This window comes from Mastigoproctus giganteus, chromosome 14 (genome assembly GCF_048544385.1).
Source record: "Mastigoproctus giganteus isolate SK-2022 chromosome 14, ASM4854438v1, whole genome shotgun sequence".
Taxonomy (NCBI): Eukaryota; Metazoa; Arthropoda; class Arachnida; order Uropygi; family Thelyphonidae; genus Mastigoproctus; species Mastigoproctus giganteus.
In genome coordinates, this window is record NC_143588.1 from 81,926,831 (window position 1) to 81,944,196 (window position 17,366).

The 17,366-nt window shown below is 37.0% G+C and overlaps 1 protein-coding gene across 1 annotated transcript in view; it reads right to left on the reverse strand.

The window, feature by feature from the left end:
• Nucleotides 1-17,366, reverse strand: part of NAT1 (N-acetyltransferase 1) — a 321,119-nt gene that overhangs the window by 37,329 nt on the left and 266,424 nt on the right. The window contains exon 18 of the mRNA XM_090388830.1: nucleotides 825-946. Coding sequence (XP_090244956.1) covers nucleotides 825-946 — 122 coding nt within the window. The remainder of the gene's footprint in view (nucleotides 1-824; nucleotides 947-17,366) is intronic.

Here is a 17,366-nt window from a genome sequence, read left to right on the forward strand (position 1 = left end):
CAAGAACTTTAATATGTCATAAATGAATTTTGATTTAAAACTGACATCTTCAGAAAGTTCATTTTGTAGATGAAAAAAAAAAAAAAAAAAACTTGAGTTTCGATGATGCTCCAAACACTCGAATTCAAATGATTGATACTAAGAATATATTACTTCTAATATACTTTTTTCAACTAAAGATCACACAGTGAGAATCAATTAATCTTGAACAGAAAAATTAAGAAAGTACTTGTCATGCAGGTCACTTGCAAATCCATTAGGAGTGGCACCATAAAGTGCACTGCAATGTAAATATAGTAGACTGGTGCAACTCACTGGAGTCACAGCCAAAGGAGAGCACCCTAAATGCCCTTGAAATTCATGTCAAACTGATAAAATTAACATTACGGACCCCAAAATCAAATTTTGCAACAAATTTTGATTGCTGTGGCTTTAACAACATGCTGGTCGTACGCTGGAGGAATAGAAACAAATGTGCTAGTTGGATCAGTCCAAATACCTGGTGCAATATGCCAATGGACCCTCCCCTCTTGTGTGTGGCACAAGCAACAAGTCCATGAACCAACAGTTAACTCCAAGAGCTCAACTTTCATTGAGAGAGAGAGAGAGAGAGAGAGAGAGAGAGAGAGAGAGAGAGAGAGAGAGAACACGCAAGAGAGAACTTGAAAGGTACCAAAAGTCTGAGTATAACTGGCAATTCTATTTCTATAGGGAAAATCATTTTAGTGTAATGAGGTTCCACACCAGCATGAAGCATGCCAGTGTTTATATTATAAACTTAAAATACTGCTCATGTTTCCTTAGGTAATTATAAAAGTACTTACTTGAAAGAGAGCTTTACCCTTTCCGGGATACTCGTCATTAACGTCTTCTTTCCATTTAAGAAAGGCTTCTTCTTCGACAATCTCCAGATCATATAAAAGAACAAACCATCGCAGGAGCATTCCTAATACAGATAATACAAAATTAAAACTTTTTGTGAGAAATATAATTATATACACATAGTGATCACAGAATTGTGACTATCCCATCCGTAATGGACTATGCCACATGGCTCAGTGTATAAAATGCAGAACAGCTTTCTATGCTGGAGAAGTAGTAAAGATATCATGGAGTTTCAAAAGGAAATGACTGTGGAGCTCATGAGTTGGGTGCTTCCACACCAGAAATGGCACATCTTGTTGGTTGCTTGTGGCCCACTGTGGTTAAGGTGTACAACAGAATTGTAAAGGATTATGCAAGGTGGATGTTCGAGTCAAGTGAAGGGTGCAGCGCACTGTATGGGCTCAACAGCAGGTCACTGTTGACATAAAAGTACAATACACAGAATTGCAAGAATGGCATCCCAAATGACGATGTGCCTCACACTCAGACATGGGGCCCCACAGCAGGTAACTCAGAGACCTCTCCTCACCGCCAATCATTGTTGCCAGCGAATGCTGTGGCTTCAACAACATGCTGGTTGTACGCTGGAGGAATAGAAAGAAATGTGCTAGTCGGATCAGTCAAATACCTGGTGCAACATGGCAATGGACCTCCCTTGTGTGGCAACAAGCAACACAAGTCCATGAACCAATCGCCATCATGCATGGTGCCGAGAGGCAGACTGGTTCAAAAATTCTTACCAGGAAAAGCTGGTAGCAGCCTCATACTCATGTTTATGGCCAAAATCACCAGCCTCTGAAGTTCCCATAGTAAGTCTTGTGGCTAGTCTGCCTCTAATGTTGCCCACTACCAAGACAGGTGTTGGTGATTGCTAAATATGAGGCATGTTTTGCTGACAAGAACCAGGACCCCTAGCACATGAATTGGAATTTCACTGGCAAGGTCTAACTAGCAGTTCTGAAGAGATCATGTGCACCCTGCCAGGTTGCATTTTTTCTCAGACAGAAACAGGATCTTCCAATGTTTCATCTACATTATGATAATTCGCCATATCATCAGGCACAAATGGTTCAAGAATCACAGCGAAGATATCACCATTCTTGATTTGTGGAATGGGGAGTGTATGAGCATCATCCATCAGCTATTCAGACGCCTTGCAGGCAGCATGGCAGAAGATCCTATGGATGTCTTCAGACATTAGTGGAATCAATGTCTGTGTGAAAAGTGGGCTATCATCCATGCAAATGGTGACCCAACACAGCATTAGGTAGGTGGTCATAATTCAGTGATCACTGTAAGTGGAGTCATATTTCAATGGAAGCAGCATGAACAATTTACAACAAAGCCACAACAGAGTAATTCTACACGGAAAATTAAAAAAATAACTGCAATATTTCTAAACAAAGAGTGGTTATAAAAAACCAATACATTGATAGGAATTTTTTTCTCTATTAAATTCATTATTAATGTGTTCCGATTTACAAATATTATTCCTGAAAGAACCTATTACTCTATATGTGCAGTCAGTTTTTCAATACATTATTATCATGAAGTTCATATCTTTGCAAATGACTTCAGTCATTTGTCAGTCAGAGAGACAACTAACGCCTCTGTACAATAACATTCATGATTCATTTCTGAGCAAGAAAACCACATAAGCCACATTGTCATTTTTGGTCACTTAAAGCACTCTTAAAGTTGCACATTTTTTTTTTTTTTTTTTGGCTGATCACAGTTTTGTAGTCATGCAATTATCAGCATTTGAAGTCCATCTATCTGCTATAATTTTCATTGCAAGTGTGCAAAAATACCCCTCTCTGACTTTCTGATTTTCACAAATGGGTGATTTTACTGAATTAACTCAATAGTCACTTTAAAAAGAGATCTAAAATTAAAAGATAGCTAAGCATGGTATCACTGGTGAAGCTGCAAGTGCAGATAAAGAGGCTGCAGAAAAATTTAAAGCTGATTTTTGTGAACTGAATGAAGAGGAAGGCTATCTTCCTCACCCAGTGTTCAATATGGATGAGACTAGCTTCTTTTGGAAGAGCGTCTAAAGAGAACCTAGATAACTAAGAATGAACCTGCTTTGCAATGGCATCTACTATGGGTTAACCTACTTCACTGCTTGGTACTAATGCTTTTAGTGCCTTTAAACGAAAACCTATGATTATGTATCACTGAAAATCCCAGGGTATTCAGGCAACAATAAGGTTATCACAGAGGTGAACTGGAGATTACTGGGAGTCCAAATGCAAGACAGGGATGACCAGGCAACTATTTACTGAATTGGCAATTGAAATTTTTGGTCCTGTTATGTCTTCTCAGAACACTTCTTAGTATGTGATCACTAAAAAGCTGGCATTGAAGGCTACAACGCTTTTCAACAATGCACCTTGCTATGAACTATGAACTTGCTGCTTTTTTGGAATGCAAATTTGATTTTAAAGTGACATTCCTGGCCACTAACATCACTTCTTTGATCCAGCCTCTAGAAAAACAAGTGATAGCAAACATCAAGGTGTTTAGGCAATGCCATGAAGCAACATTAAGTGGTGATGTGATGCCATGACACTAAAAGAAATCTTAGAAGACTAAGTTCAACATCCTGTAGGCTGTAAGAATCATTGTAGCACCATGGAAAGAAGCCTCATTTCACTACAAGACTGAGGGCTTAGAATATCAGGCTAATGTTGACCAAGAATCTCTCTCGCTCTCGAAGTATTAAAGAAGATGATGACCTAGTTTAGTCTCATGAAAGGGTACTCGCCACTGAAGACTTGCAACGATAAAGTCTACAACTGAACATGAAAGAGCAGGATGATATGATAGGGGAAGAGGAAAGAGCAGGATGATATGATAACGCAAAGGTCAAGTGCGTTCCTTCACTGGAACCCCAAGTGAAGAGATTGGCTGTATGGCATTCCTTCATAGAGCAAACAGAGCTGATGACCTGTCATTATGGCAGTTCATAAGCATACTTTTATTATTCATATTTTGATTAATAAATACTTACAAATATGAAATGTTCAAATACTGCAAAATACTGTGTAATACAGTATCAGTTTTTCCGTGAAAAAGTTAAACACTCAATTAACAATTTTTGTTTATGATCATTAATTGAGGACTACTGTATTCCAAAATTTGAAGGAGTCAGAAGCTATTAGATAGTAGGGTATATTTTTGTTTCAAATCCCAGTTTTGCAGTAGCCTAGGAAGTTTCTGTAATCGAATTACTTGGAAGGTTATGCATACTAAGGCAGTTCATGAGAAGTCTGGCTAAACATGCAGAAAAGTAGAAAGAATTTTTTGAAAGGAAAGTGGAAGAGAGACTGCTGTAGCTAAAAGTGAATTGAACCATATTTTATGCAACACTGATCAGCACACCCCAAGGCCAATTTGTTAAAAGATGAAATTTAAAGCAGAAATTCAAAGAATTCTTTTTTAAAAAAAAAACTCTTAAAAAACTGAAATTTAACATTAAACTATAGTTACTAATGTTGTTAAAAAGGATAAAACTGTCAGGGTGGTGATACAGAGTTGATTTTTGTATGTGTGGTGGGGGGAGAAATAGCTTCACCACCGATTGTCCAAGAAGATCAGGAGTTGGGGGGAGCCCCCACCAAACTATGCACTTCCTATAAAATCTGAAGCAGACATGGCCAATGAAAAATTAATCAACTAGGATGATCCCATAGCTACAAAGAGAGAGAGAGACGGGGAGAAGAGATATTCACTAGACAAGAAGCCATTTTAACCTTTGGGTGTTCCTTCCCTACTTGTAACAGGGTGGAAAGAAAACTCATCTTTGTAGGCCTTTAGTGGGGAGGGGGCATTCATATTTGTTGGATTTAACTTGTAGATGTCACTTCTCATTTTGACACTTGGCTGAATTTTTCTTTTACTGGAGTCATTTAGTCAGGTTTACAGTAAAAGAAATGGCATAGACATCTGTAGCTGCTAAGAGTATTTTGAGATTTCATCGACTTGGCCAAGGACAAACTAAGGACTTGCCCAAGTCTCTGACAATGTAATTGTCATTCCTCGAGAAATGGATAGCTGTGATTTGCTATCAGGAGAGTTTTTACTCGACAATGACGTTACTGTGGACGTCTCCATGGAACTCCTATGGTATACGTCTGGGATCTTGGAAATGCTCATACAGAGGTGTGAAAGTGCCCGATTGGCAGGTGCCTATGAGTGAGTGCAAGGTTAGAACCTAGATTATGTGCCTGAACTTCTAGGAAAGAAAGTTCAGGCTGATGACACTGGAGAGGGTACAAGGGCAAGAAATTCTGGATTGGGTTGATGGTCATGTTGAGTCAGAAGAAAGATCACAGAATATTTGAAACTGATGGGTTCCCCCAGCTGAAAGTAAAATGGCTCTACATAGTCTTGATAGGTGTTCCTGAGAGAAGAGAATCTGGTGATTTCAGCCAACATCTGAATTGTAGGTTGACTGAAATTGTCACATTGTCATGTTGAATGCCTTTGAGCTGACATGAGGATCTATCATAGGATTTGAATTCTAAGTTATGTATATATTTTTATACGAAATATATTGCCTGCATATCGGGTAACACAAGCAGCCTAACTAGTGGAATTTGCCCTTCTCTTTGTCATTTCTTTAAACAAGATCAGAGGTAAATCAGTGGTAAATCAAACTATGTACATTACTGCTAGGCCTTATATGGAAATCCAAAGAGGCAAGGCTGCTGTAATTGCTTGTAAAATAGTTATCAAAATTACACGTTGGGCAGACAAATTGTGTGATCGAGACCAGCAAATATTTGTAAAATCGGACAAATTCTAATTTATTGTGATTTTCTCTTGTAGAGAATCTGTCCTCATTTTAAATTTAAATCAATGTTTTGAATTTTAACCAAATAAAAGTAAAATAATAAATATAATATATAAAGGATATTAAGAAATATTATTTAAAAGACCTTCGGAAGAACCTTGCAACAGGACAAAGGAATAAGAGCAATCTTTGACCTAAATCCATGCATGGCGAATAATTGGAAGTATAATGGGAGATAATTACCTGAGCTTGATGGGGCTTTTCATTTCTACCATCTTCAAAGGGAAGCGAACGTGTCGAATGCTGTATATATAGCCCCGGCACTCTCCATTGCCATATTTAAAAAGCTTGGGGTGTTTAAGTAGGCGAAAGGAAGAGAAGGAGGACAGCAGGAAGTTCCAGCCCCACCGTATTTCACTAATAGTTTGGGAATTTGAAAATCTAGGGATTTAGAACAACTTAAAGGTCTTTTAGAGAAAAGAATATGAAAGATTCCACTGGGAAATCCGGATGCGTGACTACTCGTCCCCATTAGTGGAGGTCCTGAATGGGGGGGGGTATGCTTTGTTATTAAATTTGAACTTGTAGGATATTTGTTTTTGATCCCACTCCTCTGAAATTATTATTGGTCTACGTATGTTTATTGACCTTATTGCTAGAGTTTCACTGGTTTCCAACTTAAATGTTGTGTTCTGTTTGTCTAATATTATGGTGTTTTCAAAGGATGGGTAATGCCCCGTGTCTAAAGCGGTGAGCTACCAACTCAGAACTAATTTTTTCATTACTACTTGAGGCTACTTTTTAAATTGCTTTTGTGTTTTTTGATTCTGCTAGGTAACAATGTTCTTGTGCTGCCTATATATATGTGTGTGTGTGTGTGTGTGTGTGTGTGTACACACACGCACACACACAGTCTGTTGTGCAAGGAATTCCATAACCTATATTTGTTTGTTTTTAAAGTCTATTGTTTTGTTGAATTTTTAAGGTATACCCATAGTTTCTTATAGCTTTGAAGGCTAGGTTTACCCCTGAATCTTTGAAAATTTTTTTCAGGGGTTGTTGGTAACTTTCAATGTATGGGAGGCCTATCCATTGTTTTTCTTTACTATTTCTTTCGGCAGTATTTAAGGCACTGTTATGAGCCATTTCGGGTAACCACGGTTGAAGAATCTGGAGATCAAGTGATTTGATCTCCTGTTTGCAATCATCATCTATAGTTGAATACTTGAATGCACTGCTGAACTGGGCTATTTTGATTGATTTTTTGTGAGTCCGTAGCTGCCAAAATGTAAATAATTTCCCTTATTTGTAAGTTTGTGATATATTAATATTGATTTTGGTGGCATTTCTTAATGTTAGATTTAAGAAGTTTATGCTGTTGTTTTCTTCATTTTCTATTGTGAATTGTAGCCTTTCATCTACATTATTTAACTCATGAAAGATTTTATTTATAGTATCTGGTTTGCTTATAAGGAGACAATCATCTATGCACTTCCCATAAAATTTAAGGGTAGTTACTTGGAAATTATGTGGTTCTCTATTTCCATGAAGTAAAATTCAGAGAAACGTCCAAATATGGAATAAGGGTTTAGCGTACCATTGGTACCTCAAACACTTGTTGGTAGAAGGCTCCTTCATGGGTAAAATAATTGGCAGATAACAGTATGTTTAGCAAGTTTATGTCACTAATTTCTAATTTTGTCCTGTTTTTCAGTGTGGGATCATTGCGTAACAAATCCTGAATAGCCTTCACTGTTTTTTGTGTAAAATCACTATATACATTTGTATATAGTGATTTATATAAGGAATCCCAAAAATTCAAAGTGAAAAAAATATAATTTGTCATTGGATTCCAATTTTATATTGTTGACTGATGAAAATATGTGTTTCATATACTTTTTTGCGATATTTGGAATAATTCATTAAAGGTTTTAGTAAGTCAACTACAAATTTTGCCAAGTTTCCTGTTGACGTGTTTTTGAAACTTACTATGGGCTTTAATGGTTTGTTGGGTTTGTGTAACTTAATGATACCAATTATGTAGGGTGAATGTGTTGTATGGGCTAAGAGATCTATGTGCAAATTGCTTGTAATTTTTTCTTTGGAGCATAATATTTTTAATTATTTTTCGATTTTTTAATTTGATAGTAGGAATAAGATTTTTTCCTAGTTTCTGGTATGTATTTGTATCTTGCAGGAGGTTTGTCAGTTTCTTATCATAATTGTATTTGTTTTTTAATACTACCGAGTCACCTTTATCAGCCTTTTGGATGATGATGATGTTTTTGTTCGTGGCTAATTTTTTGATACACTGAAAATCCTTTGAAAGGTTAGGAATAAGATTTGGTTTTTTTATTTTTTACATTATTTATTTGCTTAATTAGTTTTTTTCTATTGCTGTGACTATGTAATCCTGTTTGGACTTGTATCACATATTCGTTGTATGGGACCTTTTTGAAGGAGATTGTATTCTTCTTTTGTTAAGTTATAATTGGAAAGATTGGTAACGAATTCACCGTTTTCAGAATCTGTTTGGTGCATTTCTATAGGTTGTGGTCTGTGTTTTTAAAAGGGAGTTTTTTTTTTTTTTTTTTTTTTTGGGTAGTTGTTGGCCATAATGCACCTCCCAAGGTTTTTGCAGTACTTTGATCCAAGCCTGAGGCGGGATTCAAATTTTGATTTTTGATTTGATTTGATTTTTTATGGCGCATCGGCAGCTAAGACCATAATGCGCCAAGTCACGCGGGATTCAAACCTGCGACCTTTGGGTTGCCAGGCAGGCACTTTACCCACCCAGCTAGCCCGGTCAGCAAAGGGAGATTCATTTTTTTCTCATGCCTTGCTGTAAGTATTTCAGTATGAAATTTTATTCTATCCTGTATATCAGCGTTTCCCAAACTGGGGTCCATAGACCAGTTTCAGGAGGTCCATGAGATGGACCCTCTGGTACTGGTCAAATTTTTCATTTTATGTATACCAAATTGATGATAAATAAAATTGAGTTGTTTTAAACATAAAACTTTGACTCTGTGAATATAGTACAGAAGGTTTCCATTTGCAGGGGTCCTTTGTTTCAGTGCACATTTTGCTATGGATATAGCAGCTCTTTTGAACAAACTTACTAAACATACTGTTATCTGCCAATTACTTCATTCATGAAGGAGTCTTTTACCAACAAGTGTTTGGGATACCGATGGCCGGTTCCATAAAGGAACATCTCTCTGAATTTTACCTCTTGGAAATAGAGAATCATCATTTCCAAGTACTCTTTCCCATCCCTTAAATCAGCTTTTCTCAAACTGTGTTCCGTGAGATGTGAACAAGTGCAAAAAACTGTAATTAATAATTAAAAAAATAAAATAAATAATAAATTTTGCATATTAGTAGCATACACCACTTTTGTATCATTATAACACTTAACAATTTTTTGAGAAGAGAAGTATGCGTAGAGGTAATGACACCTACGAAAAAGTAACAACACAGTGATCTAATATGCCATTCGTATGCGATTTGGCCTGCAGTACATGAGTTGAAGGAAGCGGACTGATATCATAACTAAACTCACTTCCTTGTATAAATTTTTTTGATTATTAGTAAATTTTAAAATATTATTACTAAAATATGTGACCATAGATTTGTGGTTGAAAAAAGAACTTTAAAACGAGAAGCAAAGTAATTCTAGTAGTGCAACTTGCTCAATGAAAACGAACACAATATCATCACACTTCAAAGTGAGGATGAACAATCGCAGTCTTTCATTCCCCAGAAATACGAAGTAAAAAAACAGGAACCAAACAATAAACAACCAAAACGAAAATATGATGATGGTTATTTGAATTTTGCCTTTACATGTGTTGGAAATAAAGATGCTCCTGATGCACAGTGCGCCATATGTAATAAAATATTAGCAACAGTTCTTTGGTTCTCGCTAAACTTGTGTTTCGTAAGTGTTCCATGAATATGTTGAGAGTTGAAAAGTATTCCATGACTAAAAAAGTTTCGGAAACGCCATTGTTATACGATACAACTTTATATCCCGAACTAGATGGGGTTAGCTTAGTATAGTATAGTATAAAATATTATCAATTAACCAGTAAAATTTATTAATCTTGATAAACTTCATTGTCAAATAAATTGTACTTTTTAACTAAATACATATATTGACTTAGATTTTACAAACGTAATATAATTAATTAATACATAACTCGATACAGAAGTTATATAACAGAACTCGGAGATAATACTCAATACTGAAAAAATATATATACATATATAGTGTTATAACTGCGTTGGGATACAAGTTTAGGGTTATAATATTGTACAGGAATTGAAATTTTATTGAAGTTGAATCGAAATCATGACTCAGACCAGAGCAGCAAAGCAAAAGGCTCAAGCTAATCGGAGTGCTGTGGCTCAGGGGAGAACTCAAGGGGGGGTCAGTTGTCCTCTGAATCACAGCCTTTTAAAATGCACTGCTTGCTTGATGTTTGTGGAGCAATCAGGTAAGGAACATGATATTGCCAAGGGTAATGTCTTTTTTGTGTGCGTGATGTAAGGAGTGTGAGGAAATCAGGCGACAAACTCAGCATTGTTATGGAACTATATGAGAGCTTGAAGGACAGGGTGGATGCACTCGAAGGATCTAAACTGAGGGGCCCATCAAGCTCTCAGCTGCCCACATCAACGCAAGAGCTTGCACTTGATCATCACGCAACACAGCGGCAGCCCCCAAGGTAGAATGCGCTGGTCCCACAGGAACTAGTAGTTGTAGGTGACTCTATTGTCAGGGAAATGGGGAATATGGTATGTAAAATGGATAGGTGGAACAGGACAAGAGTATGTCTGCCAGGTGCAAAGGTTGATGACGTTGTAGAGCGGATATCATCTTTTAAGGGCACAAAAGATGATACTGTTGTACACTTTGGCATTAATGATATTAAGAATAGGAGACCAGTGAAATTACTTAACAAGTACAGGCCACTGTTGAAAAAAAGCTGTGAATTAGGGTTGAATTTGAAAGTGTCTGCAATTCTGCCAAGAAACAATAGGAGGGAGTAAATGATGAGAGCCTTGTCGATCAATTTGGCCCCAAAAAGATTGTGCAAGGCTCAGGGTGTAGAATTTTTTTCAGCCTAGACTGTATTTGTTAATAGGAGAGACTGCTTCTACAGGGATGGGACACACTTAAATAGAAAGGGTGCAAAAATATTTGCTGATGCTATCAAGGCAGTGTTAGGTGGGTAGGAAAACTGCTAGCTTGGGAGGATCCAAGGACTAATAGATTAACAGTAGCCACTGGCAGAGGTGAAAGTGATTCTTGCACTGCTTCTATTGAAATGATCAGCAGCGTGGAAAACAAGATGCAGGGTATTTCAGAGACTGCTGGGAGTCATTGCGGTACAAGTAAACACATGGGTTATGTTAGGGTAGTTAAGAACAGGAACAGGTGCATGTATACTTGCGTATACACACCAATGCTAGGAGTTTGTTAAATAAATTTGAGGTATTGCTCAAAACATCAAAGGCAGATATTGTTGGGATATCAGAGATGTGGTGTCACACAGACATAAGAAATGCAGAACTGGAATTTGGGGAGTACAATGTGTACAGAAGTATAGACAGGATAGGAAGGGAGGAGGAGTTATGCTATTAGTTAAAAAACACATAAAATACAAGGAAGTGAAGCCAGACGACATCGCTGAACAGTATATTGTTGAGTCAGTTTGGTGTGACATAAACATTGGGAGATCAAATTTGAGAGTAGGGGGTGTGTTACAGGCCTAATGACTCTGATGAATATAATAAGAAATTGTATAGGGAAATAGAGTGGACCAGTAAATCAGAGTCTTATAATGGGGTTTTTAATTTCCCGGACATTGACTGGAATTTGTGGGTTGGTCACTCACACACTAGCAAGGCTTTTGTGGATTTATTGGATGATTGTTTTCTACATTAGCATGTTCAGAAGGCAACTAGAGGGAGTAATACTCTTGATCTGATTATCAGTAGTGATTCTTCATGCATTAAGAATCTGCAGATAAAGGAACCACAAGGTGGAAGTGATCACAGTGTGCTTAAGTGGGATTTACTCAAAGAGGTAACTATCATCAGGGGTAAAGGGAACTACAGTGGTCTGAGACAGTATTAAAATTCTATATGGTTGGACCAACTGATGTTACCAACAGCAAATTCAAAATGGGAAGCATTCAAAGAATTTATCTTGGAAGTTACTAGGCTATACATACCAACTAAGAAATATTGTTTAAGGTTTAGGCAAAAATACCTAAACCTAAATGGATGTCATATGAACTAATGAGACATATGGCAGAGAAGAAAAATGAATGGGATACATATAAATTAATGGGTTGACATAGAAGCCTATGATAGATATAAACTGGTCTGTAACCAAGTCACAAAGGAGATTAGGCAGGCAAAGGCAGATTATGAGAAATCTTTGGCAAAGGATGCAAAGAAAAACAGCAAAGAGTTCTTTACCTATGTAAACTAGAAGGAAATGGATGAATCAGATTTGTCCACTGAATACTGATGGTTCAACTATTGATGATCCTGCTAAGGTGACTAACAAACTAAATGAGTATTCATCTACATTCACATGAGGAGTTATTCAGGAAGGGAAATGCCAGAGGTGAATTAAACACTGGCAGTGAGTTAGATGATTTTGTAATCTGAGAGGAAAGTGGAGGAGAAATTATTGAAGATAAACATAAAAAAAAGGCACCTGGGGTGGACGGGATCTATCCAGTTATATTAAAGAGGCCGCAAAGGAAGTAAGCAAACCCTTAGCCATAATTATGAGAGCTTCTTTGGACTCAGGGGAGGTACCCATAGACTGGAAATATGCAAATGTAACCCCAATTCACAAAGGAGGATCAAAAGGCGACAAGCAATTATAGACCTGTTAGTTTAACTTATGTTCCAGGAAAATTAATGGAGGCACTGGTTAAAGAAACACTGTAGGATCATCTAGACAAGACTTATAGCTCAGATTGTTTGTTATTTGGTTTTTAGGAGCATTAGCAACTAAGGCCACATTGTTCCGAGGATATGTGGTGGTCATTCCCTGACCTTTCTGCATCCTCAGTAATTGGTAATCACGGACTCCAACCCAGGTCTAATCAAAAAGTGTGTCATACGCACTGCTGCTCCAGCCCACCTGGCTACAGAGGCGCCTATAGCTCAGACACAGCATGGTTTTGTTAAGGGGAAAGTCTTGCCTGACCAATTTGATAGGATACTATGATGAGGAACTGGATGCATTGAATAACTTTGATACCATATATTTGGATCTTAGAAAGGCTTTTGATACTGTTGCACATGGAAGACTGCTGAACAAATTGGAGCAGTTTGGCATTGGAGGCAAAGTGCTGCTATGGATAAAGGGATGGTTGAGTGGTAATCAAAGGACACTGCTCATCGTGGACTAATGTTAATAGTGGAGTCCCTCAGGGTTCAGTGTTGGGTCCATTGTTGTTTTCTGTATTTATAAATGATATTGATGATGGTATATCAAGCTTAATGTTCAAGTTTGCAGATGACACAAAGGTTGGCAGGGTTGTTAGGGACACTAATGACAGTACGGTGCTGCAACAGGATCTAGAAAATTTGAGCAGATGGGCTGAGAGGTGGCAAATGAAGTTTAACATCAACAAATGTATAGTACTACACATGGGAAGCAGTAACTCCAAAGTAACATATCAACTCTGCGGTACTACACTTACAGTGGTAGAGAACAAAAAGGCACCTCCGTAGCCAGGTGGGCAAGAGCAGCACACACTTCTTGATTAGACCGGGATTCGAGTCCATGCCCGCCAAATATGGAGGATGCGGAAAGGTCAGGGAATGACCACTGCATATCCCCAGAGCAATATGGCCTTAGTTGCTGATGCTCCTAAAAACCAAATTACAGAGAATGAAAAGGACCTGGGGATAATTGTGCAGGAAGATAAGAAGTTTTCTGAGCAGTGCAGATGATCTGCAAGAGTAGCTCATGGTTTTTTGTCAATGATATACAGGAATTTTTCTAGCAGGGATAAGGAGATGATACCCCCTTGTATAAGGCAATGGTCAGGTCACACCTTGAGTACTGTATCTGGAGGCCTCATTTTAAGAAGGATGTAGAGCTGTTGGAATGAATACAGAGAAGGGCAACAAGATTAGTGAATGGAACCAAGGGTTGCTCTTATGAATAAAGGCTTAAGTTTTGCAAATTACAGTGTCTGGAGACTAGGCACCTGTGAGGTGATCTGATTGAAGTGTGTGTATAAAGCCTTGAATGGCTTGAGCATTCTCAATGCTGATGGGATTCTTCCTCTCGCTCAGAATAATCACCTGACAGAGGGCATAAATTCAAATCGAGGAAACAGATGCAGGACAGATTGCCTTTAGCCAGTGGGTAGTTGTTTGGTGGAACAGACTATCATCCCTTGTTGTGGAAGTTGATAACCTAAATAAATTGAAGATTGACCTGGACAGGTATTTGGAATGGAGAGGTGAAATGGGAGTGTTTTTTTTTTTTTTTGGCTGATGCTGTGTTAAGCTTGCTTTCTTGCATCATATGCCTCTAATAATGCTAATGCTGCCTTAAATTTATTGGAAGGTGCATAGATGATTGTCAGCTTATAAGCAAAACCAGATACCATAAACCAAATATTTCATGAGTTAAATAATGTAGATGAAAGGTTAAAATTCACAATAGAAAATAAAGAAACCAACAGCACAAACTTCTTAATTCTAACATTAATGCCACCAAAACCAATACTAATATATCATAAACATACAAATAAGGCAAATTATTTACATTTCAGCAGCTATGGACCCCCTTCTCACAAAAAATCAATATTAACAGCACAATTCAGCAATGCATTCAACTATATATGACTGCAAACAGGAAATCAAATCACTTAAGGACAGATTCTCCAACTGTGGTTGCCCAAAATGGCTCCTAAACAGTGCCTTAAATACTGCCGAAAGAAATACTGCACAGTACAATGTATATATATATACATATATAGGCAGCACGAGAACATCGTTACATAGCAGAATCCAAAATACAAATATTTATATATATATATAGGCAGCACGAGAATATCATTACATAGCAGAATCCAAAACACACACACACACACACACACACACACACGCAGCACGAGAACATCGTTACATAGTAGAATCCAAAATACAAATATATATGCAGTCAAACTTCCCTATAACGAATTCGATAAATCTGGCGAAAAAATTCGTTATAGAGAAATTTCATTATACAGAGAATATCTTTTTTATTAGAAATTGTTATCTAATTAGAAAATGAATCTACATTTATTTTTAATGTATTTTATTTCAAAAACATATTTAAATTACATTTACACAATTTTTGCCGGTAAATATCACAAATTAAAAAAATCTGTAATTTTCGTTTGCACAGTACAGTTAAAAAATTGTCTGATTCTCAAAGAAAACCTAACATTTGTTCAGACCATTAAAGACATTATCAGGAACATTTTCACAAAACTGTAGACCTATATGAACCGTTTTAAAAGCGTTAATCATTTCTTCGCGAGCTGGCTTTTCTACGGGTTGTTCTGATGCGTCTCTTCAGCGTCATCGTTAATTTCTTCGTGATCATGGTCGTGTCTAAACACTGTTCAGCGGTATTTCATCTTCATTTGGATGTTCTGCTGTGATCTACATAAACGTAACTATCAAAAAATGCATTAAATTGTTATTTCATTTTCGATGTTTCCAGACGATTCTAATAATGTCCAAAAGTTTTTCAGTTGTGAAAGGGGCAGTTCATCTTGTTCGTCCAGTCGTTGTTCGACTTCTGTATTCAATGCAAATCCCACTTTCGAAAAACAATTTTGAATAGTGTATTCAGTGACATCATTTGTTCAAACTTTTGACAGTTCAGAAATGGAATCTCTAAGGTTTAACTGTAACCTCCAAGTTTCTATTTTCTGATAACGCATTGACAATCTTCATTATTATTCTCTTTCGATAACGAAATTTAAAATTTTTGATAATGCCTTGGTCCATTGGCTGGAGTTTTGACGTTAAGTTTGGTGGTAAAAACAACTTCGCACTTTTAAGTTTGGCAGAAACATTGGCAGGATGTGCCGGACAGTTGTCAGTTACCAACACGATTTTCCTTTTTTCTTTTGTTATATGCTTGTTTAGTTTTAATATCCATTCTTCAAAAATATCACTTGCCATCCATGCTTTTTTATTAAAGGTGTAGTTAACTTCCAAAGATTTTGTGCCCCTAAAACATCTTGAGTTTTTTGATATTCTGACGAGTAAAAGTCTTAATTTTTCACTTCCTGTCATATTTGCTCCAACTAGCACAGTGATTCTTTGTTTGCTTTCTGCCAAAGCATTTATCATCCTTAAAAGCAAGTGTTCTATTCGGTAAACATTTAAAGAATAAACCCATTTCGTCAGCATTAGAAACATCCTTATGCTCATATTCTTCCAAAATCTTCTTTAAGGTATTGTTCCTCCAACTGTTGCAATCTTCTTCACTTCCATTAACACTTTCTCCACAATTCTGTAGCGCTTTTTAAATTTATCTAGCCACCCAGTGCTCGCATTAAATTCTGTATGTCCAAGGGACTGTGCAAATTTCAGAGCTTGTTGCTTAATTATTAGGCCCAATATTGGGATATTCTTTTCACGTATCATTTACACCCAATTTAGAACAGCTTTATCAACATCTTCATATATACACAACTTAATTTGCTTCTTGTCTGCTCCTCCCTCAATTGCATTTAAAATTGATTCTCGATTTTTTTAAAATCATAGATAAACTGTTTGCAGATATCCCATATTTCTCCGCAACATATTTTTTCTTAAAACCCTAGTCAATATCATAACAATCTTTGCTTTATCATTACTACTTAAACACTTTCTCTTTGACACTGTTTTCGTAATTGTAAAAATTACTGGACTGCAGCTCTTGCCGATATATACACTGCAAACTTCACTGCACTGGCTATATAGTGAATTGTTAGTACAGGTACCGCCTACTCAATGACGTTCGCTTGCCAATTCAACACTATCACTCCCTTGGAAGAAATATACAACTTTGTGAATTTCTTTTAGTCTGCTTTCATTCATATATACACGAAAGAAAATTTATGATTAACATATGCTGTTACTTTTCAGGGGAAAAAAATACGAGAGCATATAGCCTATGTGATTGATGACAAACGAAAAAAAAAAAAAAAATTCATGAAAACCATCTACTAGGGGGTCCAGTTAGACGAGAACGGACATATCATATAATGATTGATATGAAGGTCACGTGGTTTGGTTGAGGTGAGAAGCGAATGTCACTCATAGGTGTTACTAAAAACCGACTGTGGTAGTATTTATGTATTGCCGCCGCAACATGCTAAAGGTTTACCGCAGCGAATTTCGCTTTCCCCTGAGCCAACATCAATTTACAAATCTACCCTATTTATTGTAACGTTTACGACCGCTTTTAAGAAAACACATTTAGTTTAATAACTGTAACAAAAATGAAACAAAGACCCTCCTACGGGCATCAACGGTCACAAGTGTTCACTAAAAGGATGATTATTTAATTCCAGATGCTAATGCGAAATTTCGGAGGAAGTATATTTGAGCGGTTGTTTAGCAGTAAATGCCTGAAGATCTTCAA